The sequence below is a fragment of the Oenanthe melanoleuca genome, chromosome 1A (genome assembly GCF_029582105.1).
Source record: "Oenanthe melanoleuca isolate GR-GAL-2019-014 chromosome 1A, OMel1.0, whole genome shotgun sequence".
Classification (NCBI taxonomy): Eukaryota; Metazoa; Chordata; class Aves; order Passeriformes; family Muscicapidae; genus Oenanthe; species Oenanthe melanoleuca.
In genome coordinates this window covers 69,100,437-69,119,016 of record NC_079334.1, presented here as the reverse complement: position 1 = coordinate 69,119,016, position 18,580 = coordinate 69,100,437, and the positions used below count along the sequence as shown (strand labels likewise).

Here is an 18,580-nt window from a genome sequence, read left to right as displayed (position 1 = left end):
ATCAGCGCGCGGGGCGCGTCGAGGAGCGCGGGAAGGACGAAAATGGCGGCGGAATGAGGAGGGGCCGGTGAGGGGCGGGGAGCGGGACTGGGGCTTGGGTCGGGATCGGCACCGGGACCGGGGCTGGGGCTTGGATCGGGATCGGCACCGGGACCGGGGCTGGGGCTTGGATCGGGACCGGGACCGGGACTGGGGCTTGGATCGGGATCGGCACCGGGACCGGGACTGGGGTTTGGATCGGGATCGGCACCGGGACTGGGGTTTGGATCGGGATCGGGACCGGGACTGGGGTTTGGATCGGGATCGGGACTGGGGCTTGGATCGGGATCGGGACCGGGACTGAGGTTTGGATCGGGATCGGCACCGGGACCGGGGCTGGGGCTTGGATCGGGATCGGGACCGGGACTGGGGTTTGGATCGGGATCGGGACCGGGACCGGAACTGGGGTTTGGATCGGGATCGGGACCGGGACTGGGGTTTGGATCGGGATCGGGACCGGGACTGGGGTTTGGATTGGGATCGGCACCGGGACTGAGGTTTGGATCGGGATCGGGACTGGGGCTTGGATCGGGATCGGGACTGGGGCTTGGATCGGGATCGGGACTGGGGTTTGGATCGGGACCGGGACTGGGGTTTAGATCGGGATCGGGACCGGGACTGGGGTTTGGATCGGGACCGGGACCGGGACTGGGGTTTGGATCGGGATCGGGACCGGGACTGGGTTTTGGATCGGGATCGGGACCGGGACTGGGGTTTGGATTGGGATCGGCACCGGGACTGAGGTTTGGATCGGGATCGGGATCGGTACTGGGATCGGGACTGAGGTTTGGATCGGGACTGGGACTGGGGTTTGGATCGGGACCGGGGTTTGGGATCACGGTGGGGATTGAGGTTTGGACCGGGACTGGGATCAGGACTGGGATTGAGATTGAGAGCACAACTGGGATTAACGATTGGGATGGGAATTGGGTCAGGGTCTGGATGGGATCGGGATCAGGGTTGGGATTGAAGCTGGGGTTGGGATCGGGGTTGAGGTTGGGATCAGGAGCCGGGTAGAGTTAGGGCTGGAAATTGGGGTCGGGGTCAGGTGAGGGGCTGGGGATGGGATCGGGGTGGGAATCAGGGTTGGGACTGGGATCAGGGTTGGGACTGGGATCAGCGTTGGGACTGGGATCGGGGTTGGGACTGGGATCGGGGTTGGGACTGGGATTGGGGTTGGGACTGGGATCGGGGTTGGGACTGGGATTGGGGTTGGGGTGGGGCTCCAGACTGGGATCGGGTTTGAGGTCAGGAGTGAAGCTGAGATTAGGGTAAGGACTGGGACCATAGAGTCAGAATCAAGGTTGGGACTGGGATCAATGTTGGGACTGGGACCAGGGTTGGGACTGGGATCAGTGTTGGGACTGGGATCAGTGTTGGGACTGGGACCAGGGTTGGGATGGGGCTCCAGATTGGGGTCGGGTTTGAGGTTAGGACTGAAGTTGGGATCAGGATCAGGGTAAAGACTGGGATCATAGAGTCAGAATCAGGGTTGGGACTGGGATTGGGATCACAAGCAGTGTCAGAATCAGCACCAGGTTTGGGAGTGGGGTTGGGGTCTGTGTGTCATGGGGTCAGGGCCTGGATTGGGATTTTCCAGCCCCGACAATTCCCGTTCCCATGCAGCTGAGCCGTGGTTCCTGCAGAGCTCCCTCCCGGGCTGCCCCTGCCCTGCACCCCAGGAAATCCCCCCTCCTGGCCTGGCAGCTTCCAGGCAGCTTTTGGGGCTCCCTGCAGCCATGGAAGCGCTGGATCCCCGATTCCTGCACCTGCACCAGCCCATCCGGGACCTCACCAAGAACTGGGAGGTGGACGTGGCCTCCCAGCTGGGGGAGTACCTGGAGGAGGTAAGGGGGTCATGCCCTGAGTCCTGTCCCTGGGCCATCCCAAATCCCAGCCCAACTCCCATCCCAAATCCCATCCCAAATCCCAGCCCAAATCCTATCCCAAATCTCATCCCAACTCCCATCCCAAATCCCATCCCAACTCCCAGCCCAACTCCCATCCCAACTCCCATCCCAAATCCCATCCCAACTCCCATCCCAACTCCCATCCCAACTCCCATCCCAACTCCCAGCCCAACTCCCATCCCAAATCCCAGCCCAACTCCCAGCCCAAATCCCAGCCCAACTCCCAGCCCAACTCCCAGCCCAACTCCCATCCCAACTCCCATCCCAACTCCCAGCCCAACTCCCATCCCAACTCCCATCCCAACTCCCATCCCAACTCCCAGCCCAACTCCCATCCCAACTCCCACCCCAAATCCCAGCCCAAATCCCATCCCAACTCCCACCCCAAATCCCATCTCAACTCCCATCCCAAATCCCATCCCAAATCCCAGCCCAACTCCCACCCCAAATCCCACCCCAGCTCCCAGCCCAGCTCCCAGCCCCACTCCCCCCCACTCCCTCTCCTCCCTCCCTCCCAGCTGGATCAGATCTGCATCTCCTTTGACAACGGGAAAACCACCATGAACTTCATGGAGGCTGCGCTGCTGATCCAGGGCTCTGCCTGCATCTACAGCAGGAAGGTGAGGGCACAGCTGGGCCTGCCCCATCCCAGTGCTGTTCCAGTGCTGCTCTGTGACCCCTGCCCCATCCCAGTCCTGTTCTGTGACCCCTGCCCCATCCCAATCCTGTTCCAGTGCTGCTCTGTGACCCCTGCCCCATCCCAGTCCTGTTCTAATCCCATTCTGTGACCCCTGCCCCATCCCAGTCCTGTTCCAGTCCTGTTCTGTGACCCCTGCCCCATCCCAATCCTGTTCCAGTGCTGCTCTGTGACCCCCGCCCCATCCCAGTGCTGTTCTAATCCCATTCTGTGATCCCTGCCCCATCCCAGTGCTGCTCTGTGACCCCTGCCCCATCCCAGTCCTGTTCCAGTCCTGTTCTGTGACCCCTGCCCCATCCCAGTCCTGTTCTAATCCCATTTTGTGATCCCTGCCCCATCCCAGTTCTGCTCTGTGACCCCTGCCCCATCCCAGTCCCATCCCAGTCCTGTTCTGTGACCCCTGCCCCATCCCAATCCTGTTCCAGTGCTGCTCTGTGACCCCTGCCCCATCCCAATCCTGTTCCAGTCTTGTTCTGTGACCCCTGCCCCATCCCAGTCCTGTTCCAGTGCTGTTCTGTGACCCCTGCCCCATCCCAGTGCTGCTCTGTGACCCCTGTCCCATCCCAGTCCTGTTCTAATCCCATTCTGTGATCCCTACCCCATCCCAATGCTGCTCTGTGATCCCTGCTCCATCCCAATCCCATTCTGTGATCCCTGCCCAATCCTATATCAATCCCATTCTATGATCCCTGCCCCATCCCAATCCCATCCCAATGCTGCTCTGTGACCCCTGCCCCATCCCAGTCCCATTCTGTGACACCTGCCCCATCCCAATTCCATCCTAATCCCATTCTGTGATCCCAGTCCCATCCCAATCCCATCCCTGCCCCATCCCAATCTCATTCTCTGATCCCTGCCCCATCCCAATCCCATTCTGTGATCCCAATCCCATCCCTGCCCCATCCCAATCCCATTCTGTGATCCCAGTCCCATCCCAGTCCCATCCCAATCCCATTCTGTGACCCCTGAGCTGCCCCAAGTCCATGGGTCACCCCAGAATTCCCCCTTGGCTTCAAATCCTCAATGGAATGAAGGGATTTCAGTTCATCCTTCCTAAACTTGATCCTCTGTGGGTGTTGGCAGTCCTGGGGAGGAGCAGCAATTTTGCTGTTCTCCAGGATTTTCCCCCAAAATCTGATTTTGTCACAAATCATGGGATATTGGATTTTTTTGACCACAAAACCCTGGAATGGTTTGGGTCTCATCCAGAGCCACCATGGGCAGGGACACCTCCCACTGTCCCAGGCTGCTCCAAATTCCAGGATTTCCCCAAGTCTGGCCTTGGGATGGCTGAAAAAATGGGAAAAGAGCAACAAAACCCCAAAAAATCCCCAAGTCTAGCCTTGGAATGGCTGAAAAAATGGAAAAGGAGCATCAAAAACCCAAAGAAATCCCCAAGTCTGGCCTTGGAATGGCTGAAAAAAAATGGAAAAGAGCAACAAAAGCCCATGGATGCCCTGGGATAATGGAAGGGGGGATCCCTGGGGGGAGGAGCTTTCCCAGGAGCTGCTCCCCCTCTCCCAGCTCCAGGTGCTGTTTTCCAGGTGGAACACCTGTACATACTGGTCTGCCAGGCACTGGACTGCATCTCCAACAAAAAGTGAGTGGGATTGCCCCTTCCCACAGGGGATTTTCCCCTTCCCAGAGGGGATTTTCCCCCATCCCAGAAAGGAGTTTTCTCTTCCCAGAGGGGATTTTCTCCTTTCCCAAAGAAGAATTTTCCCCCTTCCCAGAGGGGATTTTTTCCTTCTTAGAGATGAATTTCCCCTTCCCAGAGAGGAATTTTTCCCTTCCCAGGGTGGATTTTTCCCTTTCTAGAGAGGAGTTTCCCCACCCCAGAGAGGAATTTTTCCCTTCCCAGAGGGGATTTTCCCCTTCCTAGAGATGAATTTCCCCATCCCAGAGAGGAATTTTCTCTCTTCTCAGAGGGGATTTTCCCCTTCCCAGAGGGGATTTTCCTCATTCTCAGAGGGGATTTTCCCCCTTCCCAGAGAGAAATTTCCCTTCCCAGAGGGAATTTTTCCTTTCCCAGAGGGGATTTCCCCTCCCACAGGGGATTTTCCCCTTCCCAGAGAGGAATTTTTCCCTTTCCCAGAGGGGATTTTTCCCTTCCTAGAGATGAATTTCCCCATCCCAGAGAGGAATTTTCTCTCTTTCACAGAGGGGATTTTCCCTTTCCCAGAGAGGAATTTTTCCCTTTCCCAGAGAGGAATTTTTCCCTTCCTAGAGATGAATTTCCCCTTCCCAGAGGGGTTTTTCCTCATTCTCAGAGGGAATTTTCCCTTCCCAGAGAGGAATTTGCCCTGCAGAATCCCTGCTCTGGGTCTGCCCTGATCCTGGGCCCTCCCCACTCCCATCCTCCCCTGAGAGGTGCATCCCAGACTTAGCAATGACATCCCAGGAAAACATCCCAAACCAGGGATACATCCCAGGAAAACATCCCAAACCAGGGACACATCCCAAACCAGGGATCACATCCCAAACCAGGGATCACATCCCAAACCAGGGACACATCCCAGGATCACATCCCAAACCAGGGATCACATCCCAGGATCACATCCCAAACCAGGGATACATCCCAGGGACCACATCCCAAACCAGGGATCACATCCCAGGATCACATCCCAAACCAGGGATCACATCCCAGGGACACATCCCAGGGATCACATCCCAAACCAGGGATACATCCCAAACCAGGGATCACATCCCAGGATCACATCCCAAACCAGGGACACATCCCAGGATCACATCCCAAACCAGGGACACATCCCAGGGATCACATCCCAAACCAGGGATACATCCCAGGAAAACATCCCAAACCAGGGACACATCCCAAACCAGGGATCACATCCCAAACCAGGGATACATCCCAGGATCACATCCCAAACCAGGGATCACATCCCAAACCAGGGACACATCCCAGGAAAACATCCCAACCCAGGGATCACATCCCAAACCAGGGATCACATCCCAAACCAGGGATCACATCCCAAACCAGGGATCACATCCCAGGAAAACATCCCAAACCAGGGACACATCCCAAACCAGGGATCACATCCCAAACCAGGGATACATCCCAAACCAGGGACACATCCCAGGACCACATCCCAAACCAGGGATCACATCCCAGGGATCACATCCCAAACCAGGGATCACATCCCAAACCAGGGATCACATCCCAAACCAGGGATCACATCCCAAACCAGGGATCACATCCCAAACCAGGGATACATCCCAAACCAGGGACACATCCCAGGATCCCAGGGATGCTTTTCCTTCTGCCCAACAGAGATTTTAAATCCCAAAAACCCAAACAAACCCGAGGGCGCCTCTCCCAAAAACAGAGCAACGTGCTTTGTGCTTCCTCCCTCACACAAACAAAGCCCCCACTGGGTGTTTTTTTTGGGATTTTCCCAGCTGGAGAGGGCAGGGCAGACCCTTTCCCACCCTCCCCGTGGGTGCTGAGGCTGTTTCTCCCCAGGAGGCAGAGGCTGCCCTGCTCCCTGGGCCCCGACGGCCGCGACGCCGACGCCTCCTTCCCCGACACGGAGCTGGAGGTGAGCGGGGCCCTGTGCCCCAAATCCCAAATCCAGATCCCAAATCCAAATCCAGGCCTGGGGTGACACTGCCAGCACCTGACAGGGAGGTGAGCAGGGCCCTGTGCCCCCCAAATCCCAAATCCAAATCCAGGTTTGGGGTGACACTGCTGGGCTCCTCCTGCCCCAATAGGGAGGTGAGCAGGTCCCTGTGCCCCCCCAAATCCCAAATCCCAAATCCAAATCCAGCTTTAGGGTGACACTGCTGGGCTCTTCCTGCCTCAATAGGGAGGTGGAGGTGAGCAGGGCCCTGCCCCCCAAATCCCAGATCCCAAATCCCAAATCCAGGTTTGGGGTGACACTGCCAGCACCTGACAGGGAGGTGAGCAGGGCCCTGTGCCCCAAATCCCAAATCCCAAATTCAGGTTTGGGGTGACCCTGCTGGGCTCCTCCTGCCCCAACAGGGAGGTGAGCAGGGCCCTGTGCCCCCCCAAATCCCAAATCCAAATCCCAAATCCAGCTTTGGGGTGACACTGCTGGGCTCCTCCTGCCCCAAATCCCAAATCCCAAATCCCAAATCCAGTTTTGGAGTGACACTGCTGGGCTCCCCCTGCCCCAAATCCCAAATCCAGTTTTGGGGTGACACTGCTGGGCTCCTCCTGCCCCAAATCCCAAATCCAGCTTTGGGGTGACACTGCTGGGCTCCCCCTGCCCCAAATCCCAAATCCAGCTTTGGGGTGACACTGCTGGGCTCCCCCTGCCAGCTCCTGTCCCTGGATGACATCCCAGAGACCAGCCAGGCCCAGGTGGACACCAGGAGCAATCATCATTCTGCTGTAAGAGGAACCACTTTTATTTTTCTTTTCCTGTTTATCACTCATTTTGCTCCTTTTCTTCCTTTGTTCATTCCTCCTTTCTCCAGTTCTCCCCCCTTTTCTTCCTTATCTCCTTTTTATTCCTCCATTTCCCCCTTTTTCTCCCTTTTTGTCCCTCCTTTTCCCCCTCCTTTTAGTCCGTCCATTTTTTTCTTTTTATCCTTTCTTTCTCTTTTTCCTTTTTCTCCCTCCTTTTCTTCCTCCTTTTATTCTTCTTTCCCCTCCTTTTCTCTCCCGTTTTTCTCCTTTTCTTCATTTCTTTCCTCTTCTTACCTCTCCTTTTCTCCCTCTTTTTTATTCTTCCTTGTCTCTTTCCTCTCCTTTTTTCTCTCATTTTTCTTGTTTCTTTTCCTCCTTTCTCTCCTTTTACCTATTTTTTTCTTTCCTCTCTCTTTTTATCTCTTCTTTTCTTCCTCTTTTTATGCTTCTATTTCTCCTTCTTCTCTTTCCTTTTCTCCATTTTGTCTCTTTTTTTGTTTCTGTTTTTTTCCCTCTTTTTTATCCTTTGTTTTCTTCCTTTTCTTATCCCTTTCCTTTTCCCTTATTTTATTTCTCCTTTTATTCTCCTTTTATATCTCCTTTTATTTTTCCTTTTTATCCCTTCTTTTCTCCCTCTTTTTATTCCTTTCTTTTCCTCTCCTTTTCTCTCTCCTTTTTCTTGCTTTTCTTCTTCCTTTCTCTCCTTTTCCCTATTTATTCTTTCCTCTGTCTTTTTTCTTCTTTCTCTTTTTATTCCTCTATTTCTTCTCCTTCTTTCTCCTTTTCTCCTTTTCTCCATTTTGTCTCTCTTTTTATTTCTCCTTTTTTATCTCTTTTCTATCCTTTCTTTTCTCCTCCTTTTATTTCTCCTTTTATTCCTCCTTTTTATCCCTCCTTTTCTCCCTCTTTTTCCTCCTCTCTTTTTCCCTCCTTTTCTCTCTCCTTTTTTCCCTTTTTTTCTCCCTCCTTTCTCCTTTTCTCCTATTTTTTCTCCCTCCTTTCCTCCCTCCCTTTCTCCCCCCATGGCACATTTCCCAGGTGATCCCAGCCGGGGTGGTGGCCCTGGGGACAAGGACACCTTTCCCACCTGGTGCCACCCCTGTCCCTTGCCAGGCCGTGACCATCGTTCCCCTGACCCCGATGTCCCTGGAGGCCCCGGACGAGGGGGAGAAGGAGGAGGGTCCCCTGATGAGGTGACACAGCTGGGACTGTCCTGTGTCCCTGCTGGGACTGTCCCCTGCCCCTCCCCAGTCCCTGCTGGGATTGTCCCCAGTCCCCTCCCTGCTGGATTGTCCCCTGTCCCCAGCTCCAGTCCCTGCTGGGATTGTCCCTGTCCCCTCCCCAGTCCCTGCTGGGATTGTCCCCAGTCCCCTCCCTGCTCCTGTCCCTGTTGGGATTGTCCCCTGTCCCTGCTGGGATTGTCCCCTGTCCCCAGCTCCAGTCCCTGCTGGGATTGTCCCTGTCCCCTCCCTGCTCCTGTCCCTGCTGGCATTGTCCCCTGTCCCGTGTCCCCTGTCCCCTCCCTGCTGGCATTGTCCCCTCCCTGCTGGCCGTGTCCCCTCCCTGCTGGCCCTGTCCCCTCCCCAGTCCCTGCTGGGATTGTCTCAGTCCCCTCCCCAGTCCCTGCTGGGACTGTCCCCTGTCCCCTCCCTGCTGGGATTGTCCCCTGTCCCTGCTGGCATTGTTCCTGTCCTGCTCCAGTCCCTGCTGGGATTGTCCCCTGCCCCTGTCCCCTCCCTGCTGGCATTGTCCCCTGTCCTCTCCCTGCTCCTCTCCCTGCTGGCATTGTCCCTTGTCCCCTCCCTGCTGGGATTGTCCTCTCTTCCTGCTCCTATCCCTGCTGGGATTGTCCCTGTCCCCTCCCCAGTCCCTGCTGGGATTGTCCCCTGTCCTCTCCCTGCTCCTGTCCCTGCTGGGATTGTCCCTGTCCCCTCCCTGCTCCTGTCCCTGCTGGGATTGTCCCAGGTGGGATTGTCCTGTGTCCCCTTCCCTGTCCCCTCCCTTCTCCAGCTCCTGCTGGGGACACTGGGGACTCTGGGGACATGGGGACACTGGGGACAATGGGGACACCAGGGACACTGGGGGGACTCTGGGGGGACTCTGGGGACATGGGGGCACTGGGGGCTCTGGGGACATGGGGACATGGGGACTCTGGGGACGCTGGGGACTCTGGGGACATGGGGACGGGGGGGACAGTGGGGACTCTGGGGACTCTGAGGACAGTGGGGACTGTGGGGACATAGGGACACTGGGGACTCTGAGGACATGGGGACACTGGGGGCACTGAGGACAGTGGGGACTCTGGGGACACTGGGGGGACACTGGGGACACTGGGGTGACACTGGGGAGACACTGGGGACATGGGGACATGGGGACACGGGGACTGGGGCCATGGGGCCGCTGTCCAGCGCTGTGCCCGCAGCCGGCAGGGGGAGGTGCTGGCCGGCCGCCGCGATTTCCGCATGAACGTCTGGGGACACTGGGGACATGGGGACATGGGGACATGGGGACACTGGGGACATGGGGACACTGGGGCCATGGGGACACTGGGGACATGGGGACACTGGGGCCATGGGGACACTGGGGGCATTGGGGACACTGGGGACACGGGGACTGGGGCCATGGGGCCGTGGCCAGCGCTGTGCCTGCAGCCGGCAGGGGGAGGTGCTGGCCGGCCGCCGCGATTTCCGCATGAACGTCTGGGGACACTGGGGACACTGGGGACACGGGGACACTGGGACATGGGGACACTGGGGACATGGGGACACTGGGGACATGGGGACACTGGGGACACGGGGGACACGGGGACACGGGGACACTGGTGACACTGGGGACACTGGGGCCATGGGGCCGCTGTCCAGCGCTGTGCCCGCAGCCGGCAGGGGGAGGTGCTGGCCGGCCGCCGCGATTTCCGCATGAACGTCTGGGGACACTGGGGACACTGGGGACACGGGGACACTGGGGACACGGGGACATGGGGACACTGGGGCCATGGGGACACTGGGGACACGGGGACTGGGGACATGGGGACACTGGGGACACTGGGGACACTGGGAACAGAGGTGACATGGGGACATGGGGACATGGGGACATGGGGACATGGGGACAGTGGGGACATGGGGACACTGGGGCCAGGGGACACGGGGCCATGGGACATGGGGACATGGGGACATGGGGACACTGGGGACAGTGGGGACACTGGGGACACTGGGGACACTGGGGCCATGGGGACACTGGGGCCATGGGGACACTGGGGACACTGGGGACACTGGGGACATGGGGACACTGGGGACACTGGGGACACTGGGGCCATGGGGACACTGGAATGGACATGGGGACACTGGGATGGACATGGGGACACTGGGGACACGGGGACACAGGGACACGGGGACATGGGGACACTGGGGCCATGGGGCCGTGGCCAGCGCTGTGCCCGCAGCCGGCAGGGGGAGGTGCTGGCCGGCCGCCGCGATTTCCGCATGAACGTCTCGGCCCAGCACGCCTCGGGCACCTTCCTGCAGGAGCCGCCCGGGCCCGCGCTGTGCCCCGCCCGCCACCAGGAGCCGCCCCCGGGCGCGGCCGCAGGTGCGGGGGCTCTGGGGGGCGCTGGCATTGTCACTGTCGTGTCACTGTCACTGTCGCTGTCTTGTGTCACTGTCACTGTCTGTGTCACTGTCACTGTTACTGTCACTGTCGCTGTCTGTGTCACTGTCACTGTCTGTGTCACTGTCTGTGTCTGTGTCACTGTTACTGTCTGTGTCACTGTCACTGTGTCACTGTCACTGTCTGTGTCACTGTTACTGTCACTGTCTGTGTCACTGTCACTGTCTGTGTCACTGTCTGTGTCTGTGTCACTGTTACTGTCTGTGTCACTGTCACTGTGTCACTGTCACTGTCTGTGTCACTGTTACTGTCACTGTCTGTGTCACTGTCACTGTCTGTGTCACTGTCACTGTCACTGTCTGCGTCACTGTTACTGTCAGTGTCTGGGTCACTGCAGCAGCTCAGAGTCACTGTTACTGTCACTGTCTGTGTCACTGTCACTGTGTCACTGTCACTGTCTGTGTCACTGTCTGTGTCACTGTCACTGTCTGTGTCACTGTCACTGTCATTGTCTGTGTCACTGTCTGTGTCTGTATCACTGTCACTGTCTGTGTCTGGGTCACTGCAGCAGCTCAGTGTCACTGTCACTGTCAGCGTCACTGTCATTGTCAGTGTCACTGTCGCTCTCACTGTCATTGTCCCTGTTACTGTCAGTGTCCTGGTCACTGTCACTGCTGCAGCTCAGTGTCACTGTCACTGTCACTGTCACTGCTGCAGCTCAGTGTCACTGTCACTGTCAGTGTCACTGTCCCTGTCACTGTCTCTGTCACTGTCACTGCTGCAGCTCAGTGTCACTGTCACTGTCACTCTCACTGTCACTGTCACTGTCACTGTCACTGTCACTTGTGCATCTCAGTGTCACTGTCACTGTCAGTGTCACTGTCCCTGTCACTGTCTCTGTCACTGTCACTGCTGCAGCTCAGTGTCACTGTCACTGTCAGCGTCACTGTCACTGTCCCTGTCCCTGTCCCTGTCCCCTGCAGCAGCTCCAGGACCCGAGCCCAGCGCTGGCTCCATGGTGGCCGTGGTGAGGGCACTGAGCTTCACTGAGGAGGCAGGTGAGGGGTGGCACCTGTCCTGCTGTCCCAGGGCTGTCCCTGGGCAGTCCCTGGGCTGTCTCTGGGCTGTCCCTGGGCTGTCCTGTTGTCCCTGGGCTGTCCCTGGGCTGTCCCTGGGCTGTCCCTGGGCTGTCCTGCTGTCCCTGGGCTGTCCCTGGGCTGTCTCTGGGCTGTCTCTGGGCTGTCCCTGGGCTGTCCTGCTGTCCCTGGGCTGTCCTGCTGCCCCTGGGCTGTCCCTGGGCTGTCTCTGGGCTGACCCTGGGCTGTCCTGCTGTCCCTGGGCTGTCCCTGGGCTGTCCCTGGGCTGTCCCTGGGCTGTCCTGTTGTCACTGGGCTGTCCCTGGGCTGTCCCTGGGCTGTCCCTGGGCTGTCCTGCTGTCCCTGGGCTGTCCTGCTGTCCCTGGGCTGTCTCTGGGCTGTCCTGCTGTCCCAGGGCTGTCCTGCTGTCCCTGGGCTGTCCCTGGGCTGTCCCTGGGCTGTCTCTGGGCTGTCCCTGGGCTGTCTCTGGGCTGTCCTGCTGTCCCTGGGCTGTCCCTGGGCTGTCCCTGGGCTGTCCTGCTGTCCCTGGGCTGTCCCGCTGTCCCTGGGCTGTCCCTGGGCTGTCCTGCTGTCCCTGGGCTGTCCTGCTGTCCCTGTGTCCATCCAGGTGCTGCAGGAGGGTGAGGGGTGAATGAATCCATCCCTGGCAGGAGGGGCTCTGCTCCCAGGAATGGGGGATTCTGGGGAGCTCCCTCCTGTCCCTGGAGGGTTTAACCTCCCCGTGGAGGTGGCACTTGGGGACACGGGCAGTGGTGGCCCTGGCAGTGCTGGGACTGGGGCTCTGAGGGATTTTCCAGCCCAGCCATCTGCCCCATTCCCTGCTCTGGGTTCCTTGGCAGACAGGGTGGGACTGGGGGGCTCTGGGAGCTTCTCCAGCCTCTGCCCCCTGCAGGTGCTGCAGGGCCTGGTGATGATGAGGATGATGACGTTCCTGGGGCTCTGGGGGATGACATGGACGTGACTCTGGTCCCTGAGGAACACGTCGAGGCTCAGAGGGTCTGTGGGGCAGGGCCTGGGGTGGGGGGCTGCCTGTGCTGCTTCCCTGGAGCCCCCCACTCCTTCCCTGGAGCCCCAGAGCCCCCCACTCCTTCTCCAGAGCCCCCCACTCCTTCCCTGGAGCTCCAGAGCCCCCCACTCCTTCTCCAGAGCCCCCACTCCTTCCCTGGTTTCCTGGAGCCCTCCACTCCTTCTCCAGAGCCCCTCACTCCTTCCCTGCTTCCCTGGAGCACCTCAGTCCTTCCCTGGGTCCCTGGAGCCCCCCACTCCTTCCCTGGACCCCCCGAGCCCCCCACTCCTTCCCTGGAGCCACCCACTCCTTCCCTGGAGACCCCCACTTCTTCTCCAGAGCCCCCCACTCCTTCCCTGGAGCCCTCACTCCTTCCCTGCATCCCTGGAGCCCCCCACCCCTTCCCTGGAGACCCCCACCCCTTCCCCAGACCCCTGGCATCCCCCCAGCCCTTCCCTGCCCCCCAGCCCCTCCCTGTCCCTCTCTGTGCCCCCCCAGATCACGCCCCAGGCCCGGGGGTACATCCTGCGAGAGAGAGCCCCCAGGCAGGACCCCCAGCCCCTCAGCAAGGTAAGGGGGGCTGGGGCCAGGGAGATCCCAAATCTGGGCCAGGGAGATCCCAAATCTGGGCCAGGGAGATCCCAAATCCCCAGGCTGGGACCCCTGGGGTCCCCCAGAGCCCCTGCCCATCCTCACCCTGTGCCAGGAGGAGCCAAATCCGTGGGAGAGCCTCGACCCCTTTGGAGACTGCGAGGAGAAGCCCTTCAAGAGAGGTGATTTTGGGGGAGTTGGGGAGCTCTGGGGGCAGCAGGGACAGCACAGCCCGTGGGGGGACATTCACTCCTGGCCACGTGTCCCTCAGTGTCCCCAGCCCCATGGGAGGGTCACTCCTGGCCCCACAGAGGGTCATTCCTGGTCCTCAGTGTCCCCAGCCCCACAGCTGGTCACTTCTGGCCATGTGTCCCTCAGTGTCCCTGTCCCCTCACTGGGTCATTCCCTGTCCCCACACTGGGTCATTCCCAGCCCCACTGGAAGTCCCTCAGTGTCCCTGTCCCCTCACTGGGTCATTCCCTGTCCCCTCACTGGGTCATTCCCAGCCCCACTGGATGTCCCTCAGTGTCCCCAGCCCCACACTGGGTCATTCCCAGCCCCACTGGATGTCCCTGTGTCCCCAGCCCCACACTGGGTCATTCCCAGCCCCACTGGATGTCCCTCAGTGTCCCTGTCCCCTCACTGGGTCATTCCCAGCCCCACTGGATGTGTCCCTGTCCCCTCACTGGGTCATTCCCTGTCCCCTCACTGGGTCATTCCCAGCCCCACTGGAAGTCCCTCAGTGTCCCTGTCCCCTCACTGGGTCATTCCCAGCCCCACTGGATGTGTCCCTGTCCCCTCACTGGATCATTCCCAGCCCTGCTGGATGTCCCTCAGTGTCCCTGTCCCCTCACTGGGTCATTCCCAGCCCCACTGGATGTCCCTCAGTGTCCCCAGCCCCTCACTGGGTCATTCCCAGCCCCACTGGATGTCCCTCAGTGTCCCTGTCCCCTCACTGGGTCATTCCCAGCCCCACTGGATGTCCCTCAGTGTCCCTGTCCCCTCACTGGGTCATTCCCAGCCCCACTGGATGTCCCTCAGTGTCCCTGTCCCCTCACTGGGTCATTCCCAGCCCCACTGGATGTCCCTCAGTGTCCCTGTCCCCTCACTGGGTCATTCCCAGCCCCGCTGGATGTCCCTCAGTGTCCCTGTCCCCTCACTGGGTCATTCCCAGCCCCACTGGATGTCCCTCAGTGTCCCCAGCCCCTCACTGGGTCATTCCCAGCCCCACAACACCCACAGTTGCCCCTCACAGTGGCCACTCCCCTGATGTCACCCGTGTCACCTGCAGGCAGGCCCTTCCTGGTGCCACAGGGCCTGGATGGCATCGTTGGGGGCAAGAGGAAGAGGAGGGGCCCCAGGAAGCTGCAGGATTTCATGAGATGGTTCTCTGCAGCCTGTGAGTGATCCCTGCCTTTCATCCCAAAGGATTTCAAACCTGTCACAGGGCCTGAGCAGCCCTGGGGACACGGGCAGGGGTGGCCTTGGCAGAGCTGGGGGGCTCAGGGGGCTTTTCCAGCTTTGATAAATCCGTGGAATTTCCACCCAATGGTAATTCCTGGTCTGCTCCCCCCAGACAACAACGTCACGGAGGAGAAAAGCAGGAGGAAGGGCCCCAGCTTTGCAGGTGAGGGGTGGGACAGGCAGGGACACCGGGACAGCCCAGTCCTGGGGACACTGGGTCCTGCAGGGGGGCAGGAGGGAGGGGGGCACCCCAAAACCGGGGGGGACACTGGGTCCTGCAGGGGGCAGGACACCCCAAAACTGGGGGAAGGGCACCCCAAAGCCAGGCAAGGGGAGCCTGGGAAGGGGCTGGGATGTTTGGGGGGTGTGTCTCTGCTTTGGGGGGGCACAGAGGGGCCATCCCAGATCCCTGTTCCCAGATCCCCGTTCCCAGATCCCTGTTCCCAGTGTTCCAATGTTCCAATCCCCACTCCCAATGTTCCCAAAGTTCCCAATCCCCATTCCCAATGTTCCCAATGTTCCAATCCCCCATTCCCAATCCCAATCCCCATCCCCATTCCCAATGTTCCCAACATTCCCAGCGTTCCCAATCCCCCAATCCCCGTTCCCAATCCCCCAATCCCCATTCCCAAATGCCCCATTCCCAATCCCCAATGTTCCCAATACTCCCAATCCCCATTCCCCAATTCCCAATCCCCAATGTTCCCAATGCCCAATCCCCCATTTCCCAATCCCCATCCCCAATCCCCATTCCCAATCCCCATCCCCAATCCATTCCCAATCCCAATCCCCATCCCCAATCCCAATCCCCCATTCCCAATCCCAATCCCAATCCCAATCCCCCAATCCCAATCCCCATTCCCAATCCCCATCCCCAATCCATTCCCAATCCCAACCCCCCATTCCCAATCCCCATTCCCAATCCCATCCCCAATCCCGTTCCATCCCCGCAGACCTGGAGCTGCTCTACTGGCGCCACTTCAAGGAGCGGCAGGCGGCGCACAGGAAGCTGCGGAGCGCCCGGGTGAGCGGGGAGGGGGCTGGCCTGGGGGGCTCAGCACCCCCTTTTCCTGCTCTGGGGGGGCTCAGGGGGGCTCAGCACCCCCTTTTCCTGCTCTGGGGGGGCTCAGGGGGGCTCAGCACCCCCTTTTCCTGCTCTGGGGGGGCTCAGGGCTGGTTTTGCCCCAGGAGCTGCGGTGGGAGCAGGAGCAGGAGCCGGAGCTGGAGCAGGAGCTGGAGCTGGAGCAGGAGCTCAGGGCCGACAGCGAGGAAGGGGCAGGTGCTGAACACAAAACCCCAAATCCTGCCTGGGGAGCCTGTGCCCCCCTCCTGGGGGTGTCCCAGACTGTTTGGGGGTCCCAGGGGACACTGTGGGTGCCGGGGGACGCTGAGTGCTGTCCCCATCCCCGCAGGTGATGACTTTGTGGAGCACGAGGACGTGGAGCCCGAGGTGGCAGAGGAGCTGGGGGAAGGGTCCCTGGGTGAGCTGCTGACCTTCCCTCCCAGACTCCCCAATTCCTCACCTGAGGGTCCTGAGGGTCCCTGAGGGTCCCCTGGGTGCTGTCCCCCACCTCTGGTGATCCCCTTTTCCCTCAGGCCCCCCTGAATTTGGGTACGAGGAGCTGGTGCGCAGGAATGTGGTAGGTGGGGGTGTGGGGGTGTCCCCAGGGGGTGGGGGTGTCCCCATTCCCGTCCCTGTGTCCCCAGGAGTGTGGGGCGTGTCCGCAGGAATGCTGAGGGTGTCCCCAGGGGGTGGGGGTGTCCCCATTCCCGTCCCTGTGTCCCCTGGAGTGCCAGGGCTGTCCCCATTCCCGTCCCTGTGTCCCCAGGAATGCTGGGTGTCCCCATTCCTGTCCCTGTGTCCCCTGAAGTCCTGGGGGTGTCCCCATTCCCATCCCTTGTCCCCAGGAATGCTGGGTGTCCCCATTCCCGTCCCTGTGTCCTCAGGAATGCTGGGTGTCCCCATTCCCATCCCTGTGTCCCCAGGAGTGTGGGGGGTGTCCCCATTCCCATCCCTGTGTCCCCAGGAGTGCCAGGGCTGTCCCCATTCCCGTCCCTGTGTCCCCTGAAGTCCTGGGGGTGTCCCCAGGAGTGCCAGGGCTGTCCCCATTCCCGTCCCTGTGTCCCCAGGAGTGCTGGGGTGTCCCCAGGAGTGCCAGGGCTGTCCCCATTCCCCTCCCTGTGTCACCAAACCCATCACTCAGTCCCCATTCCCTTCCCTGTGTCCCCAGGAGTGCTGGGGTGTCCCCAGGAGTGCCAGGGCTGTCCCCATTCCCGTCCCTTGTCCCCAGGAGCTGTTCATGGCCAGCTCTCAGAAGTTCGTGCAGGAGACGGAGCTGTCCCGGCGCATCCGGCTCTGGGAGGAGCACGTGGGGCCTCTGCTGCAGGAGCAGGCAGGACCTGGGCTGGGCTGGGATTAACTGGGCTGGGCTGGGACCCCTGGGCTGGGCTGGGATTACCTGGAATGGACCAAGACCCCTGGGATGGGCTGGGACCCCCGGAATTGGCAGGGACCCCTGGAGTGGGCTGGGACTTCCAGGATGGGCAGGGATTACCTGGGCTGGGCACTGCTGAGCCCACTCTGCTCACACCTGAGCACCCTGTACCCACCCCAGAGTGTCCTGCCCAAATGAGCCCCCCTGCCCACCCTGTGCCCCCATCCATACCTGCAGGAATCCTGTGCCCCATTCTGTGTCCATGGCAACAGGCTGGCACTGACCAGTGTCACTCCCTGTCCCTGTGTCCCCAGGAGACCTGTGCCCCATTCTGGGTCCATGGGAACAGGCTGGCACTGACCAGTGACCCTCCCTGTCCCTGTGTCCCCAGGAGACCTGTGCCCCATTCTGGGTCCATGGGAACAGGCTGGCACTGACCAGTGACCCTCCCTGTCCCTGTGTCCCCAGGAGTCCTGTGCCCCATTCTGTGTCCATGGGAACAGGCTGGCACTGACCAGTGTCACTCCCTGACCCTCCCTGTCCCTGTCCCCAGGAGAGCCGTGCCCCCAGCAATGTCCCAGCCTGGTGGCACTGCCCAGTGACTCTCCCTGTCCCTGTCCCCAGGAGAGCCGTGCCCCCTTCGATGTCCCAGCTGGTGGCACTGCCCAGTGTCACTCCCTGACCCTCCCTGTCCCTGTCCCCAGGAGAGCCGTGCCCCCTTCGATGCCCAAGCCTGGCTGGCACTGCCCAGTGACCCTCCCTGTCCCTGTCCCCAGGAGAGCCGTGCCCCCTTCGATGTCCCAGCTGGTGGCACTGCCCAGTGTCACTCCCTGACCCTCCCTGTCCCTGTCCCCAGGAGAGCCGTGCCCCCTTCGACGTCCGAGCCTACGGCGCGGCGCTGACCGCGCGCTGTGCCGAGCCGGGCCGGTGGCACTCCCTGGCCAGCCTGGTGGCCGGCCAGCCCCCGTTCGAGGTGTGCCGCTACCTGCTGGCCTCGCTGCAGCTGGTAAGGCTTTGGGGGGCTCCCGGGGGGGTCTGTGGGCGCGCCAGCACCCCTGAGCCCCCCCGTGCCCCCCGCCCAGGCCAACGACGCGGAGGTGGAGCTGGCGCAGGACGCGGGGCTGGAGGCGGCGCTGGACACGGCGCGGCTGCGGCGCCTGGCGGCGCGCCCGGCGCACGAGAGGTTCCAGAGCTTCCAGCTGCCCTCCCAGAGCCAGCCCGGCCCCAAATAAACCCCTCCTGGATAAGGAAAGGGAAAGGCCTCTGCCGCAGGGGATGGCGGGGGGGGTCGCTTCAGTCAGCAGCACAGGGACCCCCAGCCATGGGGAGGGGTCTGGGGGGCTACAAG

The 18,580-nt window shown here is 60.5% G+C and overlaps 1 protein-coding gene across 2 annotated transcripts; it reads left to right on the top strand.

The window, feature by feature from the left end:
- Window positions 1-3: 3 nt before the first annotated feature.
- On the top strand, window positions 4-18,512 carry NCAPH2 (non-SMC condensin II complex subunit H2). Of its 2 annotated transcripts, none has more exons than XM_056481886.1 (21): window positions 4-67; window positions 1,666-1,886; window positions 2,468-2,569; window positions 4,191-4,246; window positions 6,128-6,203; window positions 6,947-7,018; window positions 8,150-8,229; window positions 10,476-10,621; window positions 11,623-11,697; window positions 12,629-12,732; window positions 13,241-13,312; window positions 13,449-13,515; window positions 14,625-14,732; window positions 14,910-14,960; window positions 15,751-15,821; window positions 15,986-16,076; window positions 16,210-16,278; window positions 16,394-16,437; window positions 17,089-17,190; window positions 18,089-18,238; window positions 18,315-18,512. In XM_056481886.1, the coding sequence occupies exons 2-21, from the start codon at window positions 1,779-1,781 to the stop codon at window positions 18,462-18,464; spliced, it is 1,794 nt and encodes a 597-aa protein (XP_056337861.1). In that variant the 5' UTR covers window positions 4-67; window positions 1,666-1,778; the 3' UTR covers window positions 18,465-18,512. The 2 variants fall into 2 exon arrangements, with proteins under 2 accessions (XP_056337861.1, XP_056337862.1); XM_056481887.1 differs by having other exon boundaries at window positions 14-67; window positions 11,626-11,697.
- Window positions 18,513-18,580: the final 68 nt, after the last annotated feature.

Coding starts and splice junctions, on each gene's coding strand:
- NCAPH2 (XM_056481886.1), top strand. CDS start 1,779: ATGGAAGCGCTGGATCCCCGATTCCTGCACCTGCACCAGCCCATCCGG. Junction 7,019..8,149: donor GGAGCAATCATCATTCTGCT/GTAAGAGGAACC, acceptor GTCCCTTGCCAG/GCCGTGACCATCGTTCCCCT. Junction 13,516..14,624: donor GGAGAAGCCCTTCAAGAGAG/GTGATTTTGGGG, acceptor TGTCACCTGCAG/GCAGGCCCTTCCTGGTGCCA.